A 15,670-nucleotide genomic window follows, 5' to 3' on the forward strand; every position below is an offset into this window, starting at 1 on the left:
AGTGGCTACTTTGAAAGTGTATTCTTGCTCACTAAAAAAGTAAAACAAATGTTGTATAGCCAATGCTTTTATGATATATGAAAAATAGCAGTTTCTCTGAATATCTGCAAATAAACACATGACTTAAACATTTTGCTTTACTGTGATTTCTAACATGTATCATATCAAATTATAACAAAATTATGTGTATAGTACATTTAAAGACCAAAGTACACCAAAGTGCTTCCCAGTAATACCATAACACAGAAAATCACAAAATAAAAAATATAAATTACAGATATAAAATAATTACATAATTTAAATGCAGAGCCGGATGAAAATCACTCTAATTAGCCTCGGATGCTAGGTTAAACAAGTAAGTTTTTAGACATGATTTAAAAGATTGAATAGAATCAGATACGCAAACGTCAAGAGGAAGATTATTCCATAATTTGGGTGCGGCAACAGCAAAGGCACGATCTCCTCTAGTCTTCAGCTGAGATCTAGGTTGCACTAAGAGCAGTTGACCCGATGATCTTTGTGCTCTCTAAGGGCTATACTGACAGAGGAGATCAGCTAAGTAATTTGGCGCCCTATTATTTCGAATTTTATAACAACAAGATCTTAAAATCAAATCGATATTTAATAGGAAGCCAGTGTAAGTTGGCTAGAACGGGGCTAGAACTTCAACATGTTTTGAAGTTCTCCAGGGCTGGTAATGAACTAATCATTTAATTAACCCACCGGGCCTTGAGTCCTGGAGTTCGACACCCCTGGGTGTGTACCTGTACCTCAGGTGGCAGAGCAGGTCAGCCACTAACCAGAAGGTTGGTGGTTCGATCCCAGGCTGCTCCAGTCTGCATGCCAAATATCCTTGGGCAAGATACTAACCCCATGTTGCTCTCCGATGCGTCCATCGCAGTGTGAATGTGTATGAATGGTAGATACTTAGCACTTAAGAGCTCAGAAGAAAGTGCTTGTGTGAATGGGTGAATGAATTAGTTGTATAAAGTGCTTTGAGTGCTCAGAAAGAGTACAAAAGCGCTATATAAGAACAATTTACCCCTGGTCTATTGTGTCAGCTGTTTCCTCACGTGTTTCCACTTCCCCTAATCTCCCTTCTTTATATTTAGTCTGTGTGTGTCCTTTCAGTCTTTGTCGGATCATCTGTGTTACCTCCCTGCAGGTATTCATAGTTACCATATCATAGTTGTCTTAGTCCATTCATAGTTCCTCTGTCTCATCTCTGTCTCAGTTATTTCAATTCTTCCAGTTTAGGTTTTCATTTAGCTCTCGGCCCTGTTTGCCTTCGTTTGAGTTCATGTTATCAGCCACAAAAAATGCTTGCCTTTTGTTTACCTCTGAGTTCCATATCCCTTTGTGTCTTCACTTGCGTCCATTCAACAAACACACTGGCATAACCGGCATAACCTGCCATGACAATTACATTTATTGGCAATAGTTTGTTGTAAAATAATCCCATTCAACACAATTCTAGAACTGTATTGTATTCTTTTTTTTCTTTTTATTTATCAGTCATCAATAATAAAGTATGTTTTGTGGGGCTCCATCAAGCTTGGTTGTCTGTTGTCTTTGTGTGTTTGGATTAAAGAATGTTAGCTACCGCTCACCGCTCGTCTGCAGGCTTTATTTAAGTGGAAAACTTCCACCTGGACTATACTGTTATGAGTTTTCTTTGTCTGTTTTCTCATGCATAGAGTTTGACGAGTATTATTTTGCTCTTCTCCATTTCATCAGTTATGTAAAGTTTCAAAGACATTCTTCACATTTCATTTTTGTTCTACATTAAGCTTACTCTCTGCAGAACTCTATCAAAGGTCAGTAATATTTTGAGGAAAAACAAAAACTAAACATTTTGATGACTCTGTAGTGTAGTCAAAGTTTTACATTCATTCATCACAGAGTTTAAATAATTGACTGACTGTTGATGTTTTTACAAATGTGAAACAGTTTCATTGTTGAAGTGTCCTTTGCACAGATGAGTCTGTGTTATTAAAAGTGTCCTAACTGTTCTGAGACAAGCATGCACAGTGGGCTTTTCTGCTGTGAGAACTGCACCAAATTGATTGAGAGAACATGTAATTTGGTTTATCTGATAATTTGTGAATTTGTTTCACTGTTTTCCTTTTTATATTTTTAATTAAAGAACAAAAACTAGAAATCCAGTATTTAAAAACACAGTATCTGAAGGTGATGCGTTTTCTTTAGAATTTTCTTGATGGATCTATAATCTGTAAGTTACAGAGTCTCAAAAAGCAGAAGTACTAATGAGGAGGTTTTTGTCACAGCCTGAATCACTGTGATACGGGTGCAGAAGCAGAGTCATCATATGTCTGACAGTAATACACTGCAGAGTCTCCTGTCTCTGCTCGCTTGATAATGAACTGGTAATCAATGTTTGATGAGGATTTAGAGTTGAATCTGTCTGAGGAGAATCCTGTTCCAAATTCAAGTGAGCTGTCAGAATGATAAAATCTTAGAACATACTGAGGAGCCTCTCCAGGAACATGTTTATACCATCTAACATAATTCCCATCATATCTCTCTATGTTGCAGTTGAGAACAACTTCTTGACCTGGAGAAACTGTGTGGACAGCAGGTGTCTGGGTCAACACGATCACTGCATCAACATCTGCCAGGAAACACAGAAAAAAGTGAAGGTAAAAGTTGAGCTCTAAATATGGAATAAAAAAATAGGAATGAGAAGAAGATCTTACATGTTAGAGCAGTGATGAGAGTGCAGAGGGTCCACAGCATGTTGTCAGTGTGAGGTGTAAATGATCTTTACTGTTCAGCTGAGATGTGAGTGGGATTGTGAGAAGAGATACTGGAGCTTATAAAGACACAGAGGAAACCAAAGGAGGAGGAGATTCAACAAAATTACTTTCATTCATAGATCAAATGATTTATGAGGAGTTTCACATTTCACATGTTTCTGATTCATATTCATCATTTACACTCATGTTTGTCATAAGAAACTACTCTTGAAAAAAGTTGTTGTAAAAGAAACAAATGTTTATTACTAATGTCTTTATGCTCACACGTTACATTTTCTTTCTACCCACAGGTGTTTATGATTGATTACCAACTAAACTTTAATTTAGCTGCATTTAAAACTTCAATGTAAAACGTTGTCTTGACAGTTGACAGTTCTTCATTTACATGTATCTATTTTACACAACCTCATTGTGTAACAAACACTATCCTTTTAGTCTGATTATTGCCACATGTACTGCAGCTGGAATGTAACAGTTATCAGAGTTAACCACTATAGACTAGTATACATCAAATTTATATTATTAAAACAAATCACATACAGCAGCATACACATTTTTGTGTTTGTTAGCATTGTGTGTATGATCATTTGTGTTGTTGTAGATGAATGTGCATATTATTGAAATTCCTTGCTTATTTATACGCTCAGTGATAAACGTTAAAATGAGTCACAAAAAAGTAACTCAGTGTTTATTTCAGTTTTTTTCTCCTGCATTTGGGTCGTAATCCTGCCTGTCACAGCCATAACATGACATTATATGGTTTATAATAATAATAATAATAATAATAATAATAATAATGTATACTTTGTACTATTGATCCCCATGGGGAAATTCCTCTCTGCATTTAACCCATTCACTCAGTGAAGCAGTATATTCCTCTTTCATAACAACAAATTAGATACATTGATTATCTAAAAAAAAAAAAAAAAAAAGAAGAAAAAACAATAGACATACACAAACACAGAGAAATTCATTCAAGGTGAAGGTAGAAAGAGAATGTAAAGATATTCTCTTTCTACCTCATTAACATGCTTCTTCTCTCTACAACTAGAGGCTACAGCTTGAAATCTGATTTAAAATTAATTTGTTGACAATGTTTTTGATCAAACATATTTTACACCACAATAATATTAAAAGCTGATGGTGTGAGATTTTATGAGTGAATATTTTGTGTTTATTTTGGTGCTTTGTTTATTTAAAGTGAAAGTGCAAATGAAAGAAATACAATGAATAAATTTAACAGAGCAATGTTTAAGAACTAATTGTGTGCCTTTGGTGCAGTTTGTGCACAAAAAGCAGAAGTAATAGTGAGGAGGTTTTTGTCACAGTGTGAATCACTGTGATACCCCGCTATCAGCAGAGCTGTCCCATGTTTGACAGTAATAGACTGCAGAGTCTCCCTCCTCCACACTCTTGATGATCAAACGATAATCTGTTGTTGACTGATGAGTGGATGTGAATTTTGGAGAGGAGAACCCAGAGCCATAGTCTGGAGAACTCCAGCCATGATACATCCTCAGCACATACTGAGGACTTCCTCCTGGAATCTGTTTATGCCAGGCAGCAACATTGCCAGTAACAGTCCCCAGGTTACAGTCCATGGTGGCTGTCTCTCCTTTCCTCACTGATAAAACAGGAGGTTTCTGTGTCAGCACCGTCACACCGCTCACACCTGCAAACAACAAGAAGATATGGAGTCATGAGAAACACACTGACATTTGAATATAGCATGGGGTCTATTCTTCAGTATATTTTAGACTCTTTACATGTTAGAGCAGTGATGTATGGAGCCCCCCAGGGGACATGGGAGAAAAAAAAATTACGGAGGAAAAAAAAAAAAATTAGGGAGAAAAAAAAAATTAAGACGGACTTTTGCGAGATCTCGCAAAAGTATTGCGAGCGCTCGCAAAAGTATTGCGAGATCTCGCAAAAGTCCGTCTTAATTTTTTTTTTCTCCCTAATTTTTTTTTTTTTCCTCCGTAATTTTTTTTTCTCCCATGTCCCCTGGGGGGCTCCGTACCGTACCGTAGTGATGAGAGCACAGAGAGTTACCAGCATGTTGTCAGTGCGGGCTAAGAACTCAGTGGAGAGGCGATGGTAGAGGAGCTATTTAATACAACTAACAGGAGGAGGAGCATTGGAGGGTTTTTTTTGTTTTGTTTTGCCTGTATTACTAATATTGTTAGTGTTCTCAATGGTGTTGGTAATGTTTTGTCATCTTCTTCTTTTTTTCCATTGTTCATTTTTGTTTTTATTTGTTGTTTTGAATTTTGGAATAGTTACTCTCTCCACATCCAAAATGAGACAGGATTACACTACATTTGATACTTAATCTTGTGCTTTGTTCAAAAATTAAACCTTGGTTTAAAATTTTCTACATTTAAACGTATCACTGTCTAGAGAAGACTGTTAGAAATTGTTAATGTGACATTTTGACATTTTTGGATGATGTTGAGGTTCTTCTATATTTACCTCACTAAAGGTTACATTAGTGACGACTTTCACACTAACTGTAAAATTATTCTGTTCACTAAAAAGTAAAAAAGAATCTTTTTAATTCAATGCTTTTATCAAGGTAATCAATTTTATAGAAAGGACACATACACAATGTTGCAGAGTTGGTGATGTTTTATATAATTTGTGAGGAGGTTTTGTGCATACAGAATTGTGTAATGTTACTTGCCAGTCTACAAATATAGAACAGCATGCATTTTCGCTGCATTGTATTTATTTCTTTACACATTTATTTGTATTTATTTAACAAAGTTAGAGCGGACATTTCACAAATGTGGTTACACGTTGATTATGTTCTTGTATCTTCACCTTAGTAAAATGTAACATTTTCAGGTTTGTCATTCTAAATTTATGTTAGTAGCTACTTTGAAAATGTATTTTTGTTTACTAAAAATGAAAACAAATGTTGTATATCCAATGCTTTTGAGTGAATGCAAAATATCAGTTCCTTTGAATATCTGCAAATAAACACATGACTTAAACATTTTACTTGATTCTGATTTCTAACATGTAAACTTTGCATTGAGCAAACAGCACAAGCAGTAAAAAGGCATATTCTAAATGCACATTCTGGTCCTTGACTATTCACTGGGACATTCTGACATCTTGATAGTAGCAAAAAAAAAATAATGGCAATAAATAAACAAAGAGAAATTCATGTATTCAGTGAACACACAACACCCAATTGAAAAACCCATATAGCGTGTCACAAAAGCTAAGGCACTGTGTGTGCATGCATGTGCGAGCATGTTAGTGAATGTGTTTGTGTGTGTATGTGTCTCTGTATACGTGACTTCCTGCTACACAATAGATGTTTACAACATCCCTAGTCATAAAAGGGTCATCTCCCCTCACCCCGTATATGGCTTAACCCCCTTTAATGGTCCACCATATAAAAGGTACAGGGGAGCCCATAAACGGCAGGAAGTAAACATTCCTTACTAAATAGGAAACCAGAATCTTACATGGAATGTGCCTGCATTTTAAGGCAAGGTTTAAAATTTTAAACACAACAATGACAACTTTCAACACAATCACTCCAAAACTAAAGCCCATTCAAAATAAAAACTCTCCGCAACTAGAGGACCTGATCTGAATTTGATGCAGTCTTATTTTATTTTGACTGAATTTTAGTGAAGCATGAATTAGTGAAATTATTGAACTGTAATATAAAGAGGATTTGTGTGGACTCATTTTTTCTTCTTACTGTGGCTTGAAATCAGATTAACCAGTTAACATGTTGAGAATGTTTTTGATCAAACATGTTTTACAGTACAATAATATTAAAAGCTGATGATGTGAGGTTTTATGTGTGAATAATGTGTGTATATTTTGATGCTTTGTTTATTTAAAGTCAAAGTGGAAATGAAAAAAAAAATACAATTAGTAAATTTAACAGAGCAATGTTTAAGAACTAATTGTGTGCCTTTGGTGCACCGAGTTTGTGCACAAAAAGCAGAAGTAATAGTGAGGAGGTTTTTGTCACACTGTAAATCACTGTGATGTGTACTCATTAACAGAGCTGTCCCATGTCTTACAGTAATAGACTGCAGAGTCTCCCTCCTCCACATTTTTAATGATCAAACGATAATCTGTTGTTGACTGATGAGTACATGTGAATTTTGGGGAAGAGAATCCAGAGCCATAGTATGGAGAACTCCAGCTATGACGAAACCTCACCACATGCTGAGGACTTCCTCCTGGAATCTGTTTATACCAATATGCAGGTTCATTAGTAACAGTCCCCAGGTTACAGTCCATGGTGGCTGTCTCTCCTTTCCTCACTGACACAACAGGAGGTTTCTGTGTCACCACCGTCACACCGCTCACACCTGCAAACATCAAGAAGACATGCAGTCAAGAGAAACACACTGACAATAAAATATATGTGTGCAAAATAAGTCAAAATGTTTACATGTTAGAGCAGTGATGAGAGCACAGAGAGTCACCAGCATGATGTCGACTTGAACTAAGAAATGATTTCGAGAAAAGTCGCTGGAGGAGCCATTTAATACAAGTCTCAGGAGGAGGAGCTGTGTCTCCTCCATTCTCCCTATTACATCATCATAATATTGTTTTTCCTTTGTCTTCATTTATTTCTTTATTAGCATCATAGTGTATATATAAAGACTGAAACATATAAACAGAATAATTGGAAAAATATACCAAGGCCTCCAGAAACACAAAGGGAATAATACCTACATTAAAACAAAAAAGAACTAGACATACAAATAACAAAGGAGAATTTATCTTCTATGTGGGTGACACACAAGCTCAACAGACTGGAGAGAAATTGGTTAGAAAAAATTGAATTTGTTTCTTTGTTACACCTTAAAAGCAATGTGAGTCACAGCAGCAGGAGGCAATGTGGTCACATGAATGACACCCACTCACAAAATCTTTGGACATGAAAGTTCAAACATTTTGGGACGATACATGTTTAACTCTAAGAAAGGAAATAGGTTGCAAAATTCCTGTAGATCCCATGATGCTCTATCTTGGAGTAATTAAAGGGTATATAAAGGATATCTTTATGAGAGGATGGGTTTCTTGCAAAGGTCCAAAGGAGACGCCTTTTCACAAAAGTGGAAGGAATGGATTGCATTCATGTGTCATGGTCCTGGGTCTTCTGCACAGTGTTTTGTGTTTTTCATTCAACTTCTGTTCTTGTTAGATATTACCGACTGGTTATATGTAATGGTTTTAATGTTCAATGCAAAAAAAAAAATGACAGCAGGAAGATGCAGAAAGGCTTAGTTTCATAACTGGACTTCATTTAGTGTTCTTTAACAGTAAGTAAGTTAGGTTTAGGCAAACATCGTACAGTGCTCAGCTGTCTCTGAATGATCAAAGGATATGAACTGAAACATTTCCATTAAAAACAGCAGGTCCATTTTATTTTACAGGGAGCCTATTTGCCATTTACTTGAGTTACTAAGACCTACAGGTGCATCCTGGAAATGAAGAAACAGAAGCACAGAGAGGTGATGCTTCACTAACTGAGAGTGAAGATACATTTGCAAATCTACAACCAACATTTTAAACCAGTGACACTTACCTTCTCTCTTACTCTTATGAAGAAATATTAAATGATGCTCTCTAGTGGTCAAATATTACTTAGTCTGTATGTTAGAATATACTTGTGTTTTAACTATGGGAGCAAGAAAATTGAAAATTTTGTGCTTTTGAGTGTTGTTTTCCTCGGTGTGCCCCTCTCTAAAATGTAACAGTTCATTTCAATCACCTTAAATTTATGTTGGTGCAAAACAGTGGCACAATTTCCCATTTATTCACAAGAAAACACATTTTTAAATCAATGCTTTTATTAAATTAATGCAAAACATGAATTCCTGAAAATACTTGTTAAAAACCAGCAAATGAATACATGACTTAAACCTTTTGCATTATTCTGATTTCTAACACGTAAAGACTGTAATGAGCAAACAGCACAAGCAGTAAAGAAGCAGATTTTAAATGCACACACTGATCCTCGACTATTCAGTGGGACATTCTGACTTCTTGATGGTTTTCTCTGAAGTCTGTGAGCCCAAAGACACTTTACATGTATAAACCTTATCCATGTTCCAGTCTGATGTCTGGATGGTCAGAGAGCTGCTGATTTGGAAAGTCTGGTCTGATCTCTGAACAGCAGTGCTGGTAGAGATCCCACTGCTCACTGGACTCCCACCAGCCAACCAGCTCACATCTGCAAAAGGCACAGACTGACTGGACAGACAGACCAGAGAAGCTGTGTCGGACTGGAGCTCAGCACTGGACGGAGGGAAGACTGTCAGGACAGGAGGAGGGAGGCTGGAGCCTGAAAATACATGAAAGATGTTCAGAAAACAAAAAAAGAGAAATGAAAGGAAAGAAGGAAATTGGACATTAAGTCATAAAACCAGAAGAAATCAAGAAGACTCAATATGGAATAAATATAACATTTGTTATGAAGTTAGAAGAAAACAAAACTAATGTATAAAATATGGACTAAAATATATGGAAAACAAAAACAAAACTATTGTACAATACAAAATATATAGATCCAACATATTGTTTGAATTTCTTTTTATATTTTTACCAAATAAAATATGATTAGTTACTGTTTAACTTTCCATATAAGATATCTTTGATTTAATTCTACAGGTTTCTGCATAACATGTCAGCTAATGTGGGTAATTTTCTTTCACGTCAAAGAAAAGTGTACGGCCAGGCTCTAATCACTTCAAAGTCATTTTGAACTTCAGTAACAGTGTTAACAACTATTGAAGAAAGAGAAAACGGGCCTATGTATGTTTTTGAAATACTAGCCTAAACATAAATTAAAAGCAATAAGAACAGAAAAACAACATATTTCACACCATTTTCATAGAACTGGTTTGACCCCATTTCACATTTTTTAAACACGTCATTCATGTCTCCTGTATATGAGACAACCTGAAACTATTTCAGATTGTACAAAATTGTAAAAAATTATGCTGAACAAGAAACATATTGAACTAAGTAGTCATCAGCAGATTTGTGCAAAATCTCTCTTGTTTTATGATCATTTAAAAAGCACTTACTTGTCACAATCAGCTTGGTGCCTTGTCCGAATACCACAGTGATTCAGTTTGTATACATGGCTGTACAAAAACCTCCTGACTGTCACTGATGAGGGGAGAGGAACTGAAACATCCTGTAGAGACCAACTTGTACTGTCAACATCTCATTCCTTTCATCTGTTTGTATTTTATAACTGTGTCTCTCTCTTTGTAGTTTATTCCTTCATGTCACTTGTTTGAGCAAGATTTAATAAAGTCCTCATTATTTTATCAGCATTAATCAGAGCTGTACTGTCTCTCAATAAGATTTTGGCCACAGTCTGCTTCTCTATGAACCAGCTTTCTTGGGAGAGTCTTCCCATGTCTAACAGGAACTCACTGCAGAGTCTCCTGTCTCTGCATGATTGATAATAGACTTGAAATCAGTGTTTGGTCAGGATTTAGATATTAATCTGTCTGAGGAGAATCCTGCTGAAATTGCGGGTGAGCTGTAAGAATGATGAAATCTCAGAACTTAGGAGAAGAACCAGGAGCCTGTTTGTACCAGCCGACATAAAAGCTTTCAGCTTCCAGCATTTGAGCAGAACCTTTTGTCTGGAAGAAATTGTTAGGAGGTTGGTTACTTGGGTCAACACTTTTGCTGAATGAAGTAGACATGTTCTAACATGTAGGATCCACCATGTTAGAGCAGATAAAAGAGAGCAAATGGTTGCATAGCGTTTGACAACCATGTCTTACAAAGAAATCAAAAGTTGTCCTAACATTTCTTCATTTCCATTTTTATAAATGTGTTTCTGATTAATCCAAATTAAGTTTCTTTAAATTTTCTCAATCTAGAAGCTCTAATCAGAGTTTAGTGTAGCCTTAATTTTAATAGCTGCATCTTATTAACCTTCTTATTAAGTATTAGGTGTTAAACAAAGTGTAACAGTGATCAAATTTGAGTAATCTAAATACTATTACATTTACTCTAGCTATTTTTAATAATGAAGGTTTAAAATAATTTTTTTAAAATTAGATAGCCGTTGTTTAATAACGGGTTATTTGAAGGTTATATGTTATCTAGAGTTTTCTTGATGGGACGGTCTTCAAGTAAAAGATTCAAAGAAAGCAAAGACAATGCTGGGGAAATTTTTTCCCACAATGTAAATAACTGATATGGAATCATCAGCAGAGTCATCCCATGTCTGACAGTAATGCACTGCTCCTGTTTCTGTCCGCTTGATATTTTAGTGATAATCAATAATTCATTAGGATGTAGAGTTGAATCTGTCTGCATCTTGTTTCAAAGCTGTGTGAGCTCTCAGAATAGTGAAATCTTAAAGCATACAGAGGAAGCCCTCCAGGAACTTGTTTGCAGCAGCTAACAGAATTCCTATCATCTCTCTCAATGTTGCAGTTGACAACAGCTTGTTGACCTGAAGAAACTGTGTGGACAGCAGCCGTCTGGGTCAACGCTATCACTGCATCAACATCTGCCAGTCACTTTCTTAATTCCTCATCCGCTTCTGTAGAGCTAGCTAGATTCTGTAGTACCTGAAGACACCTGCACTCCTTCCAGCCTACTTTGACTCTCGAGCATTAATGCTATAAATGAACCAAATGCAACAATTCTGTTTTGAAAAAGTTAGGAGTAGAAAGTAGATATATTTGTGTTAAAAAGTACAGCTCTGGGGATAGAGGTTCAAAAGCCAAGTAAGCTGCCATAATGACTTTGACAAATGCTGCATCTCGTCTTCTGACCCGAACCAATAGACGTGAACACATTTCTCCGGTGCTTGCCTATCTTCACCGGCTCGCTGTTCACTTCAAACTTGATTTTAAAATTTTATTGTTGACTTACAAAGCCCTGAATTGACAGGCTCCGGGGTATTTGTCTGACCTCTTACAGCCTTGTGTGCCCTCTAGATCTTGTCGATCAAATGATCTTTTGCTTTTAACCATACCAAGGTCGAGGTTGGTTCACAGAGGTGATCAAGCGTTTGGGGTTGTAACACCTAAACTGTGATATAATCTACACAGTTTTGGCGTGTAGATTATATCTACACCCCTGGTTTTAGATGTGTCCATGATCCAATACAGCTGATTCAAATTGCTAAATGACCTCCTCAGCATGTCTTGAAGTTCTCCAGAGGGCTGGTAATGAACTAATCATTTGATTCTAGTGTGTTGACCCAGGGTGATATCTAAAACCTGCAGGACACTGGCCCTCGAGGCCTGGAGTTGCCTACCCTTGATCTACCCTTACACATCAGACAGGCTCCTGCTGTCAATCCTTTTAAATCTCATCTTAAAACACTTTTGTATTTATTGGCTTTTAATACATTAAGAGAGATATTTGACATTTGTTTGGTATTAATAATAAAGTAATATTATAGGTTATTTGGTACTAATTGTTTTGTATTTTTATACAGCACTTTGGTCAACATTGCTGTTGTAATTAAATGTGCTATATGAATTTAAAAAAAAAAAAGAAACTAATGTTTAGACCATCTAACATAATTCAACCATTTCTCTGTGTTGCAGCTGAGAACACCTTCTTTATCTAGAGTGGACAGCAGGTATCTGAATAAACACTAACACTGCATCAGCATCTGCCAGCAAACACATAAAGAACATGTGTGAAATGTGTTTCTCCAAAAAGATGGGCTATGAAACAGATGAGAAGAACATCTTACACTTTAGAGAAGTGATGAGAGAGCAGACAGTCCCCAGCATGTTGTCAGTGTGAGGTGTAAACATCCTTTACTATTCAGCTGAGGTGTGAAAAGAATTGTAGTGAGCAATTAAATTTGATCTGTTGCTTGCTTGCAACAGATCAAATTTAATTTTGCTGCATTTTCACTTCATATGAAACATTGTGCAACTTTAACAGTATCTATTTAGGTTGATTAATGTGATTTACTGCAGCTAGAATGTTACAGTTATCAGAATTTTATCACATTGCTGTTATTTAAAAACACGTACATCATTGTGTACATATATGTGACAACTTGTGTTGTTGGTGGTCGTCATATTCTTTGATATTTTATATACTTTCAGTGATGATTGCTTAAATGTATCAAAAAGAGTAATTCTGTGTTTATAAAAACACACTCTAGAGTTGGTGGGTTTTCATTGATGAACATTAAAATAAATAAAAAAGAACAATAAACACACTATTTGAAGGTGGTGGGTTTACACTGAGTTTGTTGAATGGGTGTTTTGTCAGCATGTGAAAAAAAGAGCATCAAAAAGCAGAAGTAACAGTGGGGAGGTTTTTGTCACAGTTTAAATCACTGTGATACGTACTCTCTCACAGAGCTGTCCCATGTCTGACAGTAATAGACTGCAGAGTCTCCCTCCTCCACATTTTTGATGATCAAACGATAATCTGATGTTGACTGATGAGTGGATGTGAATTTTGGTGAGGAGAACCCAGAACCATAGTTTGGAGAACTATGGCTATAATAAAAATAGAGCACATACTGAGGAACTCCTCCTGGAATCTGTTTATACCAACGAACACCACTGCTAGTAACAGTCCCCAGGTTACAGTCCATGGTGGCTGTCTCTCCTTTCCTCACTGATAACACAGGAGGTTTCTGTGTCACCACTGTCACCCCGCTCACACCTGCAAACAACAACAAGACACGGAGTCAAGACAAACACACTGACATATGAATCCAACAAATAACCACTAATCTGAAGCATAAATAAGATTCCATACTTGCTAGAACAGTGATGAGAGCACAGAGAGTCACCAGCATGTTGTCAGTGTGCGCTCAGAATGGACTTGTAACCTGGAAAGAAATTTCAACGCTTCTTTAGGATGAGGAGAGAAGGTGTAAACCATTTAATATAACACGGAATCTCGAAGAGGCCGATAGGAGGAGGAGCTTTAGTTTGTGCTCCTCCTCCTGCATAGTTTGTGATACTTTTAGGTAAATTATCTTCAGCGGAGGGTAATTCTGTTTTTGTTTTTATAATTATTGGTGATAATGATGTCTCCCTCCTCTCCCTTAAAATTGTGGTCCTGATGTTTATTGTAATAAATTTCTTCCTTCTCCAGTCCTTCAGATGCAGTATTGGTGCTATAAAGTGCTGTCTTATGTACACTGGCCTCAGGATAAATGTGTCAATGGAAAAAAACCTCCCCAAGCTCATCACATAGAAACTTAGAACACAGAAGTTATGATCCACTCCTCAGGCTGGAACATTGCAGGAAAACATGTATCACAGTTTTACAAGCACCACAAAAAGGACAGCTCTCCCCATGGTCCCCTTTGAGTTTAGCTGGGTGAAAAAAGATATTTATAGGTGAATAGTTTTCAGCTATAATACTAGGACTGACTGAGTTATGTTAGCTAAAACATTTTAGGTGTAGACAACTGTAATCATTTTTGTATTTCAACGTTTTGTGTCACACTGAATGACTGAAAATATTAAATCTTAAGATTTCACAAAAGCTGTAGTGTCACTCATTCAAGTTTTTTGTTTGTTTGTTTGTTTGTTTGTTTGTTTGTTTTGTCACAGTCCTCCCATTTAATCCCAACGCAACAATTGTTGCCAGTGGGATTAAATGTGTTAATAATGTCACTCAGTGTTTGAGAGTCAGAAAGCAGAAGTATCTGTGAGGAGGTTTTTGTCACAGTGTGAATCACTGTGATACCCCACTGCTAGCAGAGCTGTCCCATGTCTGACAGTAATAGACTGCAGAGTCTCCCTCCTCCACATTCTTGATAATCAAACGATAATCTGATCTTGACTGATGAGTGGATGTGAATTTTGGAGAGGAGAACCCCGAGCCATATGTTGGTGAACTCCAGCCATGATACATGCGCAGCACAAACTGAGGAGCTCCTCCTGAAATCTGTTTATGCCAGGCAGCAACTTTATTTGTAACAGTCCCCAGGTTACAGTCCATGGTGGCTGTCTCTCCTTTCCTCACTGATAAAACAGGTTTCTGTGTCACCACCGTCACACCACTCACACCTGCAAACAACAAGAAGACATGGAGTCAAGAGAAACACACTGACATTTAAATCTAACATGAGATCCATTCTTCTTCGTATATTGTAGACTCTTTACATGTTAGAGCAGTGATGAGAGCACAGAGAGTCACCAGCATGTTGTCAGTGTGGGCTAAGAACTGAGTGGAGAGATGATGGTGGAAGAGCTATTTAATACAACTAACAGGAGGAGGAGCATTGGAGTTTTTTTCTTTTCCCCGTTTTATTGATATTATTATTATTGTTGTTATTATTATTATTAATATTATTATTATTAAGTTTAGAATGCTGTGAAAATTATTTTCACAGCAGGTTATTCTCTGGCACCTCAACATTTGTAGTGACTTTGCACAACAGTGGGATCGTCTAATTAAATAACTAAATATCTGTAAATAAGATGGGCCTGTTCACAAATGTGATGTATGAAAACAGTTGGGGTTTTTTTAAACAGAAACAGTTTGCAGCTTGGAATTCCCACACTTTGAAAAGACATTAAGATTTAAAAGTTAAAATAAACTGTAAAAATAAAACTGATAAATATGTCAAAATTTTTTCACAGCATTTAAATTACATCATGTCAGCTGAAGGAGATGCTATCTTTTTGTAAGTGACATTGTTACCAACAATCAGTTTAATCAAAATTTAAAAATTACTAAATAAAAAGTAATAAATAAATTTAAAAAAACAATTGTGATTGGTTTTATTTATATTTGGTTATTTTAAATTAGATTGCAAATTTCCTCAACAAGTGATATTAAGTTTAAATTTCAGCTTCAGCGCTCTGTATGCCTGCTCTCTGTACGTGAACATTTTGGGGACAGATTTCATTTGGTGCCATGCTACAACA

At 36.3% G+C, this 15,670-nt stretch overlaps 1 protein-coding gene and 2 gene segments (V, D, J or C); all 3 read right to left on the reverse strand.

The window, feature by feature from the left end:
* Window positions 1–2,294: 2,294 nt before the first annotated feature.
* On the reverse strand, window positions 2,295–2,757 carry LOC146671738 (putative non-functional immunoglobulin kappa variable 6D-41). The segment is given in 2 exon segments: window positions 2,295–2,632; window positions 2,718–2,757. Coding segments are annotated over 2 exon segments (378 nt in total).
* Window positions 2,758–3,817: 1,060 nt separating this feature from the next.
* Window positions 3,818–4,835, reverse strand: LOC146671739 (immunoglobulin kappa variable 3-20-like). The segment is given in 3 exon segments: window positions 3,818–4,449; window positions 4,544–4,559; window positions 4,812–4,835. Coding segments are annotated over 3 exon segments (378 nt in total).
* A 3,780-nt stretch (window positions 4,836–8,615) lies between these two features.
* Window positions 8,616–14,950, reverse strand: LOC146671740 (immunoglobulin lambda-1 light chain-like). Its single transcript, XM_085405233.1, has 4 exons — window positions 14,903–14,950; window positions 14,485–14,806; window positions 9,854–9,888; window positions 8,616–9,108 (listed from the first exon to the last, which is right to left on the reverse strand). The coding sequence occupies exons 1-4, from the start codon at window positions 14,940–14,942 to the stop codon at window positions 8,786–8,788; spliced, it is 720 nt and encodes a 239-aa protein (XP_085261359.1). The 5' UTR covers window positions 14,943–14,950; the 3' UTR covers window positions 8,616–8,785.
* Window positions 14,951–15,670: the final 720 nt, after the last annotated feature.

The sequence above is a fragment of the Rhamphochromis longiceps genome, linkage group LG4 (assembly GCF_057381845.1).
Source record: "Rhamphochromis longiceps isolate RC_006_pf linkage group LG4, R_longiceps_female_GT1.1, whole genome shotgun sequence".
NCBI classification, from domain to species: domain Eukaryota; kingdom Metazoa; phylum Chordata; class Actinopteri; order Cichliformes; family Cichlidae; genus Rhamphochromis; species Rhamphochromis longiceps.

Coding starts and splice junctions, on each gene's coding strand:
- LOC146671740 (XM_085405233.1), bottom strand. CDS start 14,942: ATGCTGGTGACTCTCTGTGCTCTCATCACTGCTCTAACAT. Junction 14,807..14,902: donor TCTCATCACTGCTCTAACAT/GTAAAGAGTCTA, acceptor TGTTGTTTGCAG/GTGTGAGTGGTGTGACGGTG. Junction 9,109..9,853: donor CACCAAGCTGATTGTGACAA/GTAAGTGCTTTT, acceptor ATGTATTTTCAG/GCTCCAGCCTCCCTCCTCCT.